The sequence below is a fragment of the Mastigoproctus giganteus genome, chromosome 10 (assembly GCF_048544385.1).
Source record: "Mastigoproctus giganteus isolate SK-2022 chromosome 10, ASM4854438v1, whole genome shotgun sequence".
Lineage (NCBI taxonomy): Eukaryota > Metazoa > Arthropoda > Arachnida > Uropygi > Thelyphonidae > Mastigoproctus > Mastigoproctus giganteus.
The window spans coordinates 230,341,115-230,358,069 of NC_143584.1; the positions used below are offsets into that span (position 1 = coordinate 230,341,115).

General features: G+C 37.4%; 1 protein-coding gene across 1 annotated transcript in view; it reads right to left on the minus strand.

The window, feature by feature from the left end:
- LOC150080021 (uncharacterized) overlaps positions 1–16,955 on the minus strand; it is a 187,342-nt gene that overhangs the window by 116,642 nt on the left and 53,745 nt on the right. The window contains exons 3-4 of the mRNA XM_090383333.1: positions 13,348–13,454; positions 3,144–3,461 (exon numbers count right to left, since the gene is read on the minus strand). Coding sequence (XP_090239459.1) covers positions 3,144–3,461; positions 13,348–13,454 — 425 coding nt within the window. The remainder of the gene's footprint in view (positions 1–3,143; positions 3,462–13,347; positions 13,455–16,955) is intronic.

Sequence of the window (16,955 nt, forward strand, 5' to 3'; positions counted from 1 at the left end):
CCTTGGCCAAAGATTTCTCGTAATCTGCCTTTGCCTGCCTAACCTCCTTTGTGACCTGATTACAGACTAGCTTATATCTGCCATAGGCTTCTGAGTCGCTTGATAATTTATATGCATCCCATGCATTTTTGTTCTCTGTCACGAGTCTCATTAGTTCATTTGATATCCATTAGGCCTAAACCTTGAACAATATTTGTTAATAGGTATGAAACTTTTAGTAGCTTCAACGGTTAATTCCTTGAATGCTTCCCACTTAGAATTTACTGTGGGTAACATTGTCAGTTGATCCCACTGTACAGAATTTAAAAACTGTCTGGAACCACTGTACTCACCTTTACAGAAGCAGAAACCCTTTCCTTTACCTGATGGTAATTATATCTTTAAGTAAATCCCACATCAGTACACTGCAATTGCTGCCACTTAGTGGTTCCTTTATCTGCAAATTCTTATACACGAATGATCACTGCTGATAACCAGATCAAGAGTATTACCCTCTCTGGTTGCCTCTCGAACATGCTGCTGCAGAAAACAATCGTCCAATAAATCCACAAAAATATTACTAGTGTGTGAGTGACCAACCCACAAATTCCAGTCAATATCTGGGAAGTTAAAATACCACATTATAAGACATTCTGATTTACTAGCCCACTCTATTTCTCTGTACAATTGTTCATTTTACTGATTCGAGTAATTAGGCCTAAAACACACTCCTACTCTTAATTTTGCTTTCGCAGTGCTTATGTCACACCAAACTGACTCAACAGTGCATTGTTCATCTATATCAAGTGGATGCACTTCTTTTGATTTTATGTTTTTCTTAATTAACAGCATGACACCTCCTCTCTTCCTATCCTGTCTATCTTTTCTGTACACATTGAACTCCCCAAATTCCAATACTGCATTCCTAACATCAGTGTGACACCACGTCTCTGATATCCCAACAATATTCGCCTTTGATATCTTGACCAACACTTCAAATTCATCAACATTGACAAATGTAAAGTACTGCCTATGGGCAGCAATAACTAAAGAGAAATGTACCAACTGGGTGGTACTACACTCAGGGAAGTGGAAAGTGAAAAAGACCTGGGGGTAACTGTGCAGCCAAATATGAAGTTGCTGAGCAGTGCAGATGGGCTACCAGGGCAGGTTATGGAGTCTTGTCAATGATATATAGGAATTTTGCTAGCAGGGTCAGGGAGGTGATAATCCCGTTACACAAGGTAAATGGTGGAAGGTTTTTTTTTTTTTTTTTTGGCTGATGCTGCATAAGCTTGCTTTCTTGCATCATATGCCTCTACTAATGGTAATTTGAAAACAAAATGCACTAGGCATAATCCTTATGGTTTTGATAATTAACTATATAGTATCGGTGTAAATTCGCCATATTTAACCCATAAACTTGAGCTACGTATGTAGTGTAGAGGGCATCATTTTAATTGTATCTCATATTGTGGTTGCCTTCACAACGAGATAGCTGTTATTGCATTACTTCAAATAAATAATGCTTCTCTAGTAGAGAAGACTACTCTTATTTTTTTTCAGCAGTACCACAACCCAGACGATCGTTTCAAAGCTATTGGGCTTCATCATCAGTGGGCTGGCAGGTACCCAGGTAATACCCAGGTTGCGAAGTTATATCACGGATATAACTTCGCAACTGTGATAGCTTGTTGTATTACCTGGGTACCTGTCTGCCCACTGATGATAGCCCAATAGCTTCGAAACGATTGTCTGGGTGGTGGTGGTACCACTGAAAATAAATTAGCATTAGCATTAGTAGAGGCATTTGATGCAAGAAAGCAAGCTTATGCAGCATCAGCCAAAAAAAAAAAAAAAAACCCACTTCCACTTCACCCCTCTGTTCATTCAAAATACCTGTCCAGCTGAGCCTTAAACTTATTTAGGCTATCAACCTCCACCACAAGGGATGGAAGTCTGTTCCACCAACCAACCACCCGCTGGCTAAAGGCAAATTTCCGCACGTCTATCCTACATCTGTCTTTCCTCAATTTGAATTTATGCCCTCTCAGGTGATTTAATAACAGTAGTCTTCTCTACTAGAGAAGCGTTATTTGTTTGAAGTAATGCAATAGCAGCTACCTCGTTGTGAAGGCAACCACAATGAGATACAATTAAAACAATGCCCTAAATGCTACATACATAGCTCAAGTTTATGGGTTAACTTTGGTGTATTTACAGCGATACTATATAACTAATGCTAATACAGATTGCAACAAATACTTGTATTGTTGCAATCATACTATTCAACAAATGGCTACAATCAAATGGGTAATTAGGCTATTGGCTTGGATTTTGCTAACCTCTTCCAAACATTGATTCGGTAGAGTAAGTAGCAGGTGTGAGCATGAAATGCTACATCATTTATGACTTTGGTTCCAGCTGTTCAATTTTAAAACGGTTCTGATTTTCGCCAAAGATGTTTCCTCACATAAAACATCTTTCATGCATACAGGGTATACACCCAGTATTTTTTTATTATTTTTTTTTTTGGCTGATGCTTTTCTTTCTTGTATCACTTATTGTTACCAATATCAATACTAAACTCAAATCTAAAAATAAAATTAAAATAAATACTATATACTGCATTCTCTCAAACACTGTACACACTTTTTTCTAAAAAAAAAAAAAAAAAAAATGTGGTGCATGGTTTATCCTTGAATATCATCTAAAGCTTGGGATTTCTCCTAAGGCTATGGCTAGAGGAGTGAATAAAAACATCGTGTTTCTATTAATCCATCTGGCCATAGCCAAAAAGAATAATTTTTTGTTTATTACTAAAACATGGCTTAGGGACTTAGGGACCATTCTAAACTATCGGTCAAGGGCCTGGCAGTTAGTTTTGAATGGTTATTAAAGGTCACATGGTCAAAAGGAGGAGGAATTTATCGTTTTTTGCCACTGGAAAAGTTGTCTGTGAATTCAGTGATTAGTGCTCTTACAACTTTTAAAAGTTTTATTGTATAAGAGTAATCTATTTGTGACTTAATAATTCACCACATAGCACATTCACCAAAATGAAACAAGGCTTTAACTTAACTGAACTCTACAATAAAGTAAAAAAAAATAAAGAAGAAATGCTATATCAACAGTATCCTTTCTTATTTTTTAATTATGTATACCTTAAAATGAACTTCTGTCTTCCAATTATTTTCTCCATTGCTTGGAACTTTGGGTGACTTCTGTTTCTTTTTAAAGCCCAAAAATTCCTCGGCAGAAAAGTGCAAATGTTCATTTTCTCTACTTTCACCCATTTTCTGTGAATTATCTATTATTTGTTGATTATTTGCTTTATTGGTAGTTCTTTTGTGATGTGCATGCCTTCTTTTTTGCCTTTTTCTAGGACTCCGTACATTTTTCTTTTGGGGCAGTGGATCTTTTATTACATTTGGTGACTGTGGTGGTGATGTTTCTACAAGTGCTGCTGATTCCTGTTTTTGCTGAAAGAGTAAAGTTATATTTAATGGAAGTATACATAAATAAATACAAAAGAAAAATAGACTTAAATTTTGTGATTAATTAATTGTGTTCATCTAATTAATTACATATAACAGAACTTTTTTAAAATTCAAATACAGATATATACAGTTATACCCAGTTATTTATTAACAAATAAAGTACAAATAACAGTACAAAACCAGTAGCTTTCGGAACGCGTGTCCCTTTATCAACTGATAAGTTAATATAAAATTTGAATACATTACAAGCAAATGTGGCATGTTAATCATGCGTCATTGTTGTAGCACGGACATGTGCTGCTTTACGCCAGTGATCATCCATCAATAAATAAACAATAATAAACAATCCTAAGGCATTAAATCACCAGAAAGGCATGCGTCTACATCCCATCCTAGAAACAACCATTTTATTGATGGATGATCAGTGGCGTAAAGCAGCACACGTCCGTGCTACAACAATGACGCATGATTAACGTGCCACATTTGCTTGTAATGTATTCAAATTTTATATTAACTTATCAGTTGATAAAGGGACACGCGTTCCGAAAGCTACTGGTTTTGTACTGTTATTTGTACTTTATTTGTTAATAAATAACTGGGTATAACTGTATATATCTGTATTTGAACTATGGACCCCAGTACTCCAGGCCCATTCGTTACTATTTTTTAAAATTAATTAAAAATTACGTAAACAGTATAACTGCTGTATGGTGATTGTATTTTATACAGTTGAAATTATCTCTTGTGAGATGATATCAGATTAACTGAAGTAACTTCAATTTAAAACTTTTGAAATATAGTCAAGAGTAATTCCCTGAAACTCGGAGAAGTTCTCAGTTTTAATAACACATTTTATTCTTACTTTTTTCAATGTATGGTAACAGACACAACAGTCCAAATAAAGGAAATAAAAGTGTCTACTTCTAACCTAAATTCTATTTCTATTTTCATCTCTATTTAGTAGCAAGCTTTCTAACCAAACTCCCAAAATTATAACAGAAATAAAATAAAGATTTCAACTCCTCCACTACAAATTATTACTATTTATTAAATCTATTAATTTTTATTGTTAATTTGTATTTAGACGGAAATCATGCCCCAGATTAGAGCAACAAGGTAACGTGTACAAAGTAGCAGAAATGCTATGTTTTGGGGGAGAACAGAAGGGGACAATTCTCCAACACATCACAGTGTAAAAAAAATGTGCAAAACGTGACATGTTTGTGGGTCTTTCTGGAACAGGACAAGAGTGAGCTCTAGCTCAACACCAGAGCTCATTCTTTTGCACCAGGCAACACAGTGCAGAACAAGCTGGTCTCATAGCAACAAATCTGTCAGGGAGACGGGAAATATATTGGGCAAAAAGGATAGGTGGAATACGACCGGAATATGCCTGCCAGGGACAAAATCTGATGATATTGTAGAGCAGATGTCATCTTTTAAGGGCACAAAAGGTGCTACTGTTGTACACGTTGGCATTAATCACATTAAGAGTAGGAGATCTGCGGACTTACTTAATACAGGTCAATGTTGAAAAAAAAAAGCCACGAGTAAGGGTTAAATTTGAAAGTATCTCCAGTCGTGCTCAGACACGCTAGAAGGGAGTATATGATGAAAGCCTTGTCAATCAATTTGGCCCAGGAGAAATGTGCAAGGCTCATGGGGTAGAATTTTTCACAGTGTGGTCAGTGCTTGTTGACAGGACAGACAGCTTCTACAGGGATAGGATACACACTTAAATAGAAAGGCTTTGGCGAAATTAGCATTAGTAAAGGCACAAGATGTAAGAAAGCAAGCTTATATAGAATCAGCCAAAAAAAAAACCTTTCTTGTTTCTTACGAAGAAATGGGAAGTATTCAAAGAATTAACCTTCGAAGCTACTAGGCTTTTCATACCAACTAAGAAATACTGTTGAAGGTTTAGGCCTAAATGGATGCCAGATGAACTAATGAGACATGTGGCAGAGAAGAAAAATGCACGGATACATATAAATTAACAGGTGACACGGAAGCCTATGATAGATATAAGCTGGTCTGTAACCAATTCACAAAGGCGGTTAGGCAGGCAAAGGCAGATTACGAGAAACCTGCTTTTGCCTGCCTAACAGCAAAGAGTTCTTTACCTAGAAGAAAGGGGATGAATCAGATTGGTCCACTTGGTATTGATGGTTCTACTGTTGATGATCCTGCTCAGGTAGCTAACAAACTAAATAAGTATTTTGCACCTACATTCACACATGGGGAGTTATTCAGGGAGAGGAATGCCAGAGGTGAATTACACTCTGGCAGTCAGCTAGATGATTTTGTAATAACTGAGAGCAGAGTGGAGGAGAAATTGTTAAAGATAAACATAAGAAAGGCAATTGAGGTGGATGAGAGGTACCATTGGACTGGAGATGTGCAAATGTGACCACAATTCACAAAGGAGGATCAAAGGGTGACAAGTAATTACAGACCTGCTAGTTTAACTTCTGTTCCAAGGATATTAATGTAGGCACTGGTTAAAGAAGCACTGCAGAATCATCTAGACATGAACTCAGTTATAGCTTGGACACAGCATGGGTTTGTAAAGGGGAAGTCTTGTCTGACCATTTTATTGGATACTATGATGTGGTCACAAAGGAAGTGAATGTAAAGAATAATTTTGACATCATATATTTGAATCTTAGAAAGATTTTTGATACTTTGATACAGAGAAGGGTAACAAGACTGGTGATGGGATCAGTGGTATAGCCAGGTGGAGGAGCAGGGAAGAAAATGCTTCCCCTATATAAATTTTGTTCTACTTGGCACATTCTTCCCAAGTTCCCAATTTTATCCTTCTGCTCCCCCCCCACTTCAAAACCTGGTTATGCCACTGCAGGGGAAAGAAAGAGGTGCCCTTATGAAGAAAGGCTTAAGTTCTGCAAATTGCAACATCTGGAGACTAGGCACCTGCAAGGTGATCTGATTGAGGTGTATAAGGCCGTGAATGGATTTGAGCAAGCTCAATGCTGATGAGATTCTTCCTCTTGATCAGATTACCTGAGGGGGCCAGATTACCTGAGGGGGCATAAACTGAAATTGAAGAAAGGCAGTTGTCGAATAGATGTGAAGAACTTTGCCTTTAGCCAGCGGGTAGTTGATTGCTAGAACAAACTAACAAACTTCAATCTTTCGTTGTGGAAGTTGGTGGCTTAAATAAATTCAGGGAAGAAGTGGACAAACATTTGGAGTGAATGGATGGGTAAAATGGGAAGTTACACATCCAGGACAAATCTTTCATATATAAATACAGCACTTTAAACTATTAGAGAAGTCAAGAGTAAAGATTGTCTATCCTTTTCTGTTCTTCACATTCAACAATATTTGCCTCAAATTGCTAGATGAAGCAATAAACCACTTCAAGCAAAAAATTTTGCCTGTAGCAGTAAATTTTAATGTAGGTGCAATGATGGAAGTGAAAAATACACAAAGTGCCAAAAATTAGAAGGGTGAGGATAGCAGGAATAAGAAGTAGTAGTAGTAGTAGTAGTGGCATGTGATGCAAGAAAGCAAGTGTATGAGCTTATGCAGCATCAGCCCAAAAAAAAAAAAAAAAAAAAATCACACCATTCCCTCCAAATGCCTGTCCAGTTCCTCCTTAAATTTATTCAGCCTGTCAACTTCCACAATGACAGATGGAAGTTTGTTCCAGCAATTAACCACCCGCTGGCTAAAGGCAAATTTCCGCACATCTATTCTATATCTGTCTTTTCTTAATTTGAATTTATGCCCCCCTTAAGTTCGTAATCTGAACAAGTGGAAGGATCCCATCAGAATTCAGCATGCTCAACCCATTCAAGGCCTTATATACCTCAATCAGATCACCGCGCAGGTGCCTAGTCTCCAGCCACTGCAATTTGCAGAACTTAGCCTCTCTTGGTAAGAGGATCCCTTCATTCCCCTCACCAGTCTTGTTGCCCTTCTCTGTACACGCTCAAGTAAATCTACATCCTTCCTAAAATGAGGCCTCCAGACCTGTACGCAGTACTCAAGGCGTGGCCTGACCATTGCCTTATACAGAGGGATAATCACCTCCTTTTCCCTGCTAGCAAAATTCCTATATATCATTGACAAAACCCCATGACCTGCCCTGGCAGCCTGTCTACATTGCTCAGAGAACTTCATATCTGACTGCACAATTACTCCCAGGTCTTTTTCATTTTCTACCACCTTAAGTGTAGTACCACACAGTTGGTACGTTTCTCTGGGGTTACTTCTACCCATATGCAGTACTTTGCATTTGTCAAGGTTAAACTTCAGTTGCCACTTCTAGCCTATCTGCCCAAATTATCTAGATCCTGTTGCAGTAGCACACTGCCATTACTGTCATTAACAACCCTGCCAACATTTGTATCATCTGCAAACTTCGACATTAAGCCTGATATACCTTCATCAATATCATTGATAAATATACAAAACAACAGTGGACCTAACACCGAACCCTGTGGGACTCCACTAATAACATTAGTCCAAGAAGAGCAGCACCCATTGATTACCACCCTCTGTCTTCTCCCACTTAACCATCCTTTTATCCATTGTAGCAACTTACCCTTAATAGCATTCTGCTCCAATTTGTACAATAGTCTTCCATGCGCAACAGTGTCAAAAGCTTTCCTGAAATCCAAATATATGATATCAAAATTATTTTTTGCATCCAGTTCCTTTGTAACCACATCATAATATCCTATCAAATCTATCAGACAAGACTTTCCCTTAACAAACCCATGCTGTGTCTGAATTATTGCTGCAGTCTTGTCTAGATGATCCTGCAATGCATCTTTAACCAGCGACTCCATTATTTTACCCGGAACAGAAGTTACACTGTGATCACTGTCAACCTTGTGGTTTTTTATCTGCAGATTCTTAATGCATAAATGATCACTGCTGAGAATCAGATCAAGAGTATTACTCCATCCTATTGTCTCTCTAACTTGCTGCTGCAGAAAACAGTCATCCAATAAATCCACAAAAGTCTTAATAGTCTGTGAGTGACCAACCCAAAATTTACTCAATATCCAGAAAGTTAAAATTCCCCCATTATAAGACATTCTGATTTACTGGACCTCTATTTCTATGTATAGCTGTTCGCTGTACTCATCAGAGTCATTAGGCCTATGACACACTCTTACTCTCATGTTTGCTTTTCCAGTGCCTACATCACACTGGCCACCCACGTCAACCAGATGCATGATGTTAGATTTTATGTGCTTCTTAACTAAGAGCATAACCTCGCCGCTGTCCTATCCTGTCTGTCCTTTCTGTATACATTGTACTCCGCATATTCAAATTCTGCACTCCTTATATCTGCCATTTGATGCTTTGTCCAGCACTTCAAATTTGTCAAATTTATTTACTACACTCCTAGGATTCATGTACATGCAAGTATACACGTATCAGCTCTTACTCTTGGTGACCCTAACACAGCTCATGTATTTACTTGGTTCATGATGATCCTAGCAGTTCTTGAAATTCCTAGCACAGCCTTGAAAGCAAGGCTGCTGCTGCTCATTCCAATAGAAACAATGCAAAAATCACTTTTACCTCTGCCTGTGGCTATTGTTAATCTATTAGTTTGTGTATCCCACCCTCCCAATTTAGCAGTTTTCTGACCCACCTAACTCTGCCTCGATAGCATCAGTAAAACCCTTTCTTGGTTTCCTGCACCCTTTCTTGTGTATCCCATCCCCACAGAAGCGGTCTGTCCTGTTAACAAGCACAAATACGCTGAGAAAATTCTACCTCATGAGCCTTGCACAATCTCTCCACAGTTGATTTGACTGACACGGCTCATTCTCTTATATTGTGTCTGGGCAGAATTGCGGATACTTTCAAATTTAACCCTAACTCGCAACTGTTTTTCAACACTGCTCTATACTTGATAATAAAGTCTGCAGATCTATTCTTAATGTAGTTAGTGCCAACATGTAAAACAATATCATCTTTTTTTTGTCCTTAAAAGAAGCTTTACAATGTCATCAACTTTTCCCCTGGCAGACATACCCTGGTCTATACTACCTATCCTTTTTGCAGAATATGGTTTCTGTTTCCCTGAAGTAGAGTCACCGACAACAACTAGCTCTTGTGTGACTAGCACATTTTGCTTTGGGTGGTGCCTGATGATCAAGTACAAGCCCTATTGTTGATGTAGGCAGCTGAGAGCATGATGAGCAGCCCATTTTTTTTTTTTTTTTTTTTCTCTTGTTGCAATAATGATTCTCTCTCTCTCTACCTTCAAGGGCATTCAACCTGTTCTTCAAGCTGTCATAAAGGCTCATAACAGAGCTGAGTTGATGTCTAATACAGTCACACTCCTTACATTGATTACATAAAGGCATCCCTCAATTTGGGGGCAGTTGTTCTCTAGATCACAACATTATGAGATGTATGGCTTGATTTAGAGGACAACTCTCCCCCGAGCCACAGCACTCCCACTAGTTTGAGTCCATTGCTTTGCTGCTCTGGTCTGAGGCATGATTTTTGTTCAATTCAATATAATTAAAAGTAGTTCACTAAACAAATATTAATAACACTATGCACCAGTTATGTTATGAAGTTTACATTACTAATTATATATAATTATAAATTTGAATTTCGCATCAATACACCAGTATGCTACCAATTTTGTGTTACATGTATCAGGTTATATTGTTATGCTTGAAAGTTAAAATTTATTATAATATATAACAAAATTAGCCACTTACATCAACCTAAGTGATTCAAACATTAGAGATACCTATTCACCACAATTAAAAAATTTGAACTCCACTACCATTCACTCTATAATTATAATAATGGCAGCAAAATTCGATTTATACAAAGGCTCTACATATATTAAGTAGTAATCTACAAAATCTCTAGCTAAATTAAAAAATAAAATAATAAGCATGACAAGGATTATAAAACTAATTACACAGTACGATTTAATATTAATACATAGAATAGAATATAGAATAAGCATCTGCAGAAAGGCCATTCAACAGAAACAGAACATCTATGGTTCATTAATTAACCTTGATCCTGGCTTCACAAAACCGGTGATATTCGGAGGTAAAAACAACAGCCACATATTTGTCAACTTAAGGGGCTCAGCAATATGTGCTGTAAAACGATCTAGAATTATCAAGATTCTAGATTGTTGATAACCAAAACTCCGATAACTTTTGATTGGATACTATGATGTGCTTATAAAGGAATTGGATGCAAAAAAATAATTTTGATATCATATACTTAGATTTCAGGAAATCTTTTGATACTGTTGTGCATGGAAGACTATACAAATTGGAGCAGAATGGCATTAACGGTAAGTTGCTACAATGGATAAAAGGATGGTTGAGTGGGAGAAGACAGAGGGTGGTAATTAATGGGTGCTACTCTTCGAGGACTAATGTAATTAGTGGAGTTCCACAGGGTTCGGTGTTGGGCACATTGTTCTTTTGTATATTTACCAAGGATATTGATGAAGGTACATCAGGCTTAATGTCGAAGTTTGGAGATGATACAACGGTTGGCAGGGTTGTTAATGACAGTAATGGCAGTGTGCTACTGCAACAGGATCTAAAAAATTTGGGCAGATGGTCTGAGAGGTGGCAACTGAAGTTTAACATTGACAAAGTACTGCATATGGTAGAAGTAATTGCAGAGATACGTACCAACTGTGTGTTACTACACTTAGGGTGGTAGAAAATGAAAAAGATCTGGGAGTAATTGTGCAGTCAGATATGAAGTTTTCTGAGCAATGCAGACTGGCTACAAGAGCAGGTCATGGGGTTTTGTCAATGACATACAGGAATTTTGCTAGCAGGGAAAAGGAGGTGATTATCCCTTTATATAAGGCGATGGTCTGGCCACTCCTCGAGTACTGCGTACAGATCTGGAGCCCTCATTTTAGGAAGGATGTAGATTTGCTTGAGTGTGTACAGAGAAGGGCAACAAGATTGGTGAGGGCAATGAATGGATTCTCTTACCAAGAGAGGCTTAAGTTCTGCAAATTGCAGTTGCTGGAGACTAGGCATCTGCGCGGTGATCTGATTGAGATGTATAAGTCCTTGAATGGGTTGAGCAAGCTGAATTCTGAAGGGATTCTTCCACCAGTACAGATTATGAACCTAAGGGGGCATAAATTAAAATTAAGGAAACAGATGTAGAATAGATGTGCAGAAATTTGCCTTTAGCCAGCAGGTGGTTAATTGCTGGAACAAACTTCCATCTGTCGCGGAAGTTGATAGCTTAAATAAATTCAAGGAATGAACTGGAGAAACATTTAGAGGGAATGGTTGTGTGATTTTTTTTTTTTTTTTTTTTTTTGGCTGATGCATAAGCTTATACACTTTCTTGCATCACATGCCTCTATTACTATTACTAAACCTGCAAAATTTTGACGGTAAGCCAAGCACTCATAATCACAGGGAAGTTGGTTAACTTGTTTAAAACATCTTGGCTTCGAAAACTTACTAATAACAAGTGGGAGCAGTTTTGTACTGCCATCTGAACTGCAGCATAACAGAACAGTGAATCTTTGTTTACTTAATTTTTCACCATGGCAAGACTTTCCTTGAACAGAAAATGTTTTCTTTGGCAGCAAATTATAAAATAACCTGTCTTGTCAAGATTAAAAATACCCTTTGCTTCATATTTTTCAAGGATGGATCGCGCAGAACACAACCAGTCTATAGCCATTTCTTTGTCGATTAATCCACACTCACTACATTTGAAGTCACTAATTCCATGTTAACTGACCTAGAAAATTTTCCTTTTCTTGTAAAAATTAGATGCATGCATTTGTTGGTACCACTTGAAAAGTTTTGTTTGATGCTCCTCATGTTTTGCACCATGAATTCGTTTCCTGTTTTTTATCGCTGCTCAAGTGTCACACACACTTCTCAAGTTTTTTTTTTTTTTTTGTAGATAAAGTAAGTAAAGGGATGTTGTATTCCTTCGCAATGTCTGTTTTACTTAGATCCATCCTATCAGCCTCTTGTATAATTTTCAGTTTAATTTCCAGGCTTAATTCCATCCATTTAAGTTATATTACCATAAAACTGCTAGATAAGATATAACATAAACAAATTTTAAATTAATTTAAAGACACAAGTTTCAAAAAAGATATCAGCTCACATAAAATGCTGCAAAAAATAGATTACTGTATATTGTAGCAAAACTCTTTGAACAGGAAAAACAATTGAAACTGACTATTAAGATTATTTCTAAATATAATACCACTCTTATATCATGTGAAATTGATAATATGGTTTATTAAGCTTTTGCCTAAACTACTATACATTAAGGCAATGTTTCAGGGTATCTTACTGCTATCCATCATCAGACCGTACTGCTGACAGAGGAGTCTGTCAGATGTTCTATTTTTTTTTCTAATCTTGTGGATTAAATTGTTATTGGCCATTCCAAGATGGAATTAAATGAAACCCCTACATGTACATGGTAGCATCATTTGTTTTCTTGCTTTAACAGCATTTATTTTACCACCATTTAGTGTGAAATTTTTTTCAATATTTAAGGGGCAGGTTACCTTGAAGTGGGGAAGGGAGGGGGGAGAGAGAGAGAGAGAAGAAAATTATGTTTAGTTTTTTTTTTGTTGGTTGTTGGCGCATCGGCTTCTGTGGCCATAATGCATCTCCCAAAGTTTTTGCATTTTACTCTGATCCAATCCCGCAACCTTTGGGTTCCCAGGCAGGCACTTTACCAACCAGGCTAGCCCGGTCAGCTTATGTTTAATAATATTTTTTTTATATTTCTCAGTTGTTTCACATTTTTATATTTAGCTCACATTTTGGAATTACAATGCACAACACTATAATTTTAGTTGTGTGTCATGTCTATATTTTACCTCATTTCTATTACTATAGGAGACTTCAGACTTGGATTCTTGTTCTTCGCAGGCTTCATCAATATTTTCTATTTCACATGCCCTTCTAGTTGGATAACGTTGTCTTCCTAAAAATAAAATTAAGTGAATAAACTAATGAAATCAAATACATCAGTGGAAAAGAAATTTAAATAACACATTCTTTGTCGACATTTACAGAATGCAAATCATATACAGGTTTTAAGTCAAAGTAAATATTAATCTTGACCACCACTTAAATTGGATATTGAATGGTATGGAATAATGTTAAGAAAAAAACCAAGAATTAAAAATTAAAGTCTAAAAATTAAAAAATTGTGCCATTATTATTATTATTATAAATATTTTATTTTTGTTCAATTTAGAACAGGGGGTGTCCAACACTTTTTGAGCAGGTAAAATGCTGAAGGTTGTGGGCTGAAAAACAGTTTTTTATGAAAAAAACATTTTAAAACATGATTTTAAACTTCATAAAGAAAATGATAAAAAAAGATGATCTGTTTAAGGCTTTGAAAGGTTTGAGCAAGATCAAAAATTCTGATGGGATTCTTGCTCAGATAATGCACTTGCGGGAGCATAAATTCAAATCGAGGAAAGGTGGTTGTGCAGAAATTTGCTTTTAGCGATGAGTGGTTGATTGCTAGAACAAACTTCCAGCAATCAACCACTTCTGTCCTTGTGGAAGTTGATAGATTAAAGAAATTTTAGGAAGAACTAGACAAACCTATGGAGGCAATGGATAAGTGAAATGGGAAGTATTTCTTTATTTCTTTATTATATATTTTTTTTAGCTGATTCTGTATAAGCTTGCTTTCTTGTTTCATATGCCAATACAGAATGAGGGAATTCTGAAGGGAAGGGGAGGACAGGGTACGTCTGCCAGAGGCAAAGGTTGATGATGTTGTAGAGCAGATATCATCTTTTAAGGGCACAAAAGGTGATATTATTGTACACATTGGCACTAATGATATTAAGAGTAGGAGACTGGCAGAATTACTTAACAAGTACAGGTCACTGTTTAAAAAAAGCCACGAATTAGGGTTGAATTTGAAAGTGTTTGCCATTCAGCCCAGACACGATAGGAGAGAGTACATGATCAAAGCTTTGTCAATCAATTTGGCCCTGGAGAGATTGTGCAAGGCTTAAGGGATAGAATTTTTTTCAGCGTGGTCTGTGCTTGTTAACGGGAGAGACTGCTTCTACAGGGATGGGATACACTTAAATAGAATGGGTGCAAGAATATTTGCTGATGCCATCGAGGCAGTGTTATTTGGGTCGGAAAACTGCTAGCTTGGGGGGATTCACAGACTAAAAGTTAAAAGTAGTTAAAAGACCAGTTAGTTTAACTTCTGTTCCAGGTAAAATAATGGAGTCACTGGGTAAAGATGCATTGCAGGATCATCTGGATAAGACTGCAGCAATAATTCAGACACAGCATGGGTTTGTTAAGGGAAAGTCTTGTCTGACAAATTTGATAGGATATTATGATGTGGTTACAAAGGAACTGGATGCAAAAAATAATTTTGATATCATATACTTGAATTTCAGGAAAGCTTTTGACACTGTTGCGCATGAAAGACTATTGTACAAATTTGAGCAGAATGGTATTAAGGGTAAGTTGCTACAATGGATAAAAGGATGGTTGATTGGGAGCAGACAGAGGGGGGGGGGTAATCAATGGGTGCTGCTCTTCGTGGACTAATGTTATTAGTGGAGTCCCACAGGGTTCGGTGTTGGGTCCACTGTTGTTTTGTATATTTATCAATAATATTGATGAAGCTATATCAGGCTTAGTGTCGAAGTCTGCAGGTGATACAAAGGTTGGCAGAGTTGTTAATGACAGTAATGGCAGTGTGCTACTGCAACAGGATCTAGAAAATTTGGGCAGATGGACTGGGAAGTGACAACTGAAGTTTAACCTTGACAAATGCAAAGTACTGCATATAAGCAGAAATAGGCTCCAGAGAAACGTACCAATTGTACGTTTCACTTTTTCACTTTGTACCACCTAAGCTGGTATAAAGTGAAAAAGACCTGGGAGTAATTGTGCGGTCAGATGTGAAGTTTTCTGAGCAATGCAGACAGGCTGCCAGGGCAGATCAAGAGGTTTTGTCACTGATATATAGGAATTTTGCTAGCAGGGAAAAGGAGGTGATTGTCCTGTATAAAGCAATGGTCAGGCCACATCTTGAGTACTGCGTACAGGTCTGGAGGTCTCAATTTAGGAAGGATGTAGATTTGCTTGAATGTGTACAGAGAAGGGCAACAAGATTGGTGAGGGGAATGAAGGGATCTTCTTACCAAGAGATGCTTAAGTTCTGCAAATTGCAGTGGCTGGACGCTATGCACCTGCACGGTATCTAGGCTGATTGAGGTGTATAAGGCCTTGAATGGGTTGAGCATGCTGAATTCTGATGGGATTCTTCCACTTTTACAGATTACGAACCTAAGGGGGCATAAATTCAAATTAAGGAAAGACAGATGTAGAATAAATGGCAGTGATCACAGTGTGCCTGAAGTGGGATTTACTCAAAGAGGTAACTACCATTAGGGGTAAAGGGAAGGGTTTAGCTTTCTTAAAGGCGACTACGGAGGTCTGAGACAGTATTAAAATTCTATAAGGTGGGACTAACTGATGATGTTACCAACAACAAATTCAAAATGGGAAGCATTCAAAGAATTAATCTTGGAAGCTACTAGACTTTTCATACCAACTAAGAAATTTTGCTCAAGATTTAAGCCTAAATGGATGTCAGATGAACTAATTAGACATGTGGTAGAGAAGAAAAATGCAAGGGATACATATAAATTAATGGGTGACACGGAAGCCTATGATAGATATAAGCTGGTCTGTAACCAAGTCACACAGGAAGTTAGGCAGGCAAAGGCATATTACAAGAAATCTTTTGGAAAAGGATACAAAGAAAAACAGCAAAGAGTTCTTTACTTATGTAAACTCTAGAAGGAAGGGGATGAATCAGATTGTTCCACTGGATATCGAAGGTTCAACTGTTGATGATCCTGCTCAGGTAGCTAACAAACTAAATGGGTATTTTGCATCTACATTCACACAGAGGAGTTATTCAGGGAGGGGAATGCCAGAGGTGAATTAAATCTGGCAGTGAGCTAGATGATTTCATAATAAATGAGGGCAATGTGGAGGAGAAATTGTTGAAGATACGCATAAGAAAGGCACCTGAGGTGGATGGCATCTATCCAGTTATATTAGAGGCAGCAAAGAAAGTAAGCAAACCCTTAGCCATAATTATGACAGTTTGCTTGGACTCAGGGAAGGTACCCATGGACTGGAGATGTGCAAATGTGACCCCAATCCACGAAGGAGGATCAAAGGGAGACACAGGTAATTACAGACCTCTTAGTTTAACTTCTGTTCAAGGGAAATTAATGGAGGCACTGGTTAAAAGAAGCATTGCAGGATCATCTAGACCAGACTTTATTTATAGCTCACACACAGCATGGTTTTGTTAAGGGAAAGTCTTGTCTGACAAATTTGATTGGATACTAAGATGTGGTCACAAAGGAACTGGATGCAGGGAATAACTTTGATATCATATATTTGAATCTTAGAA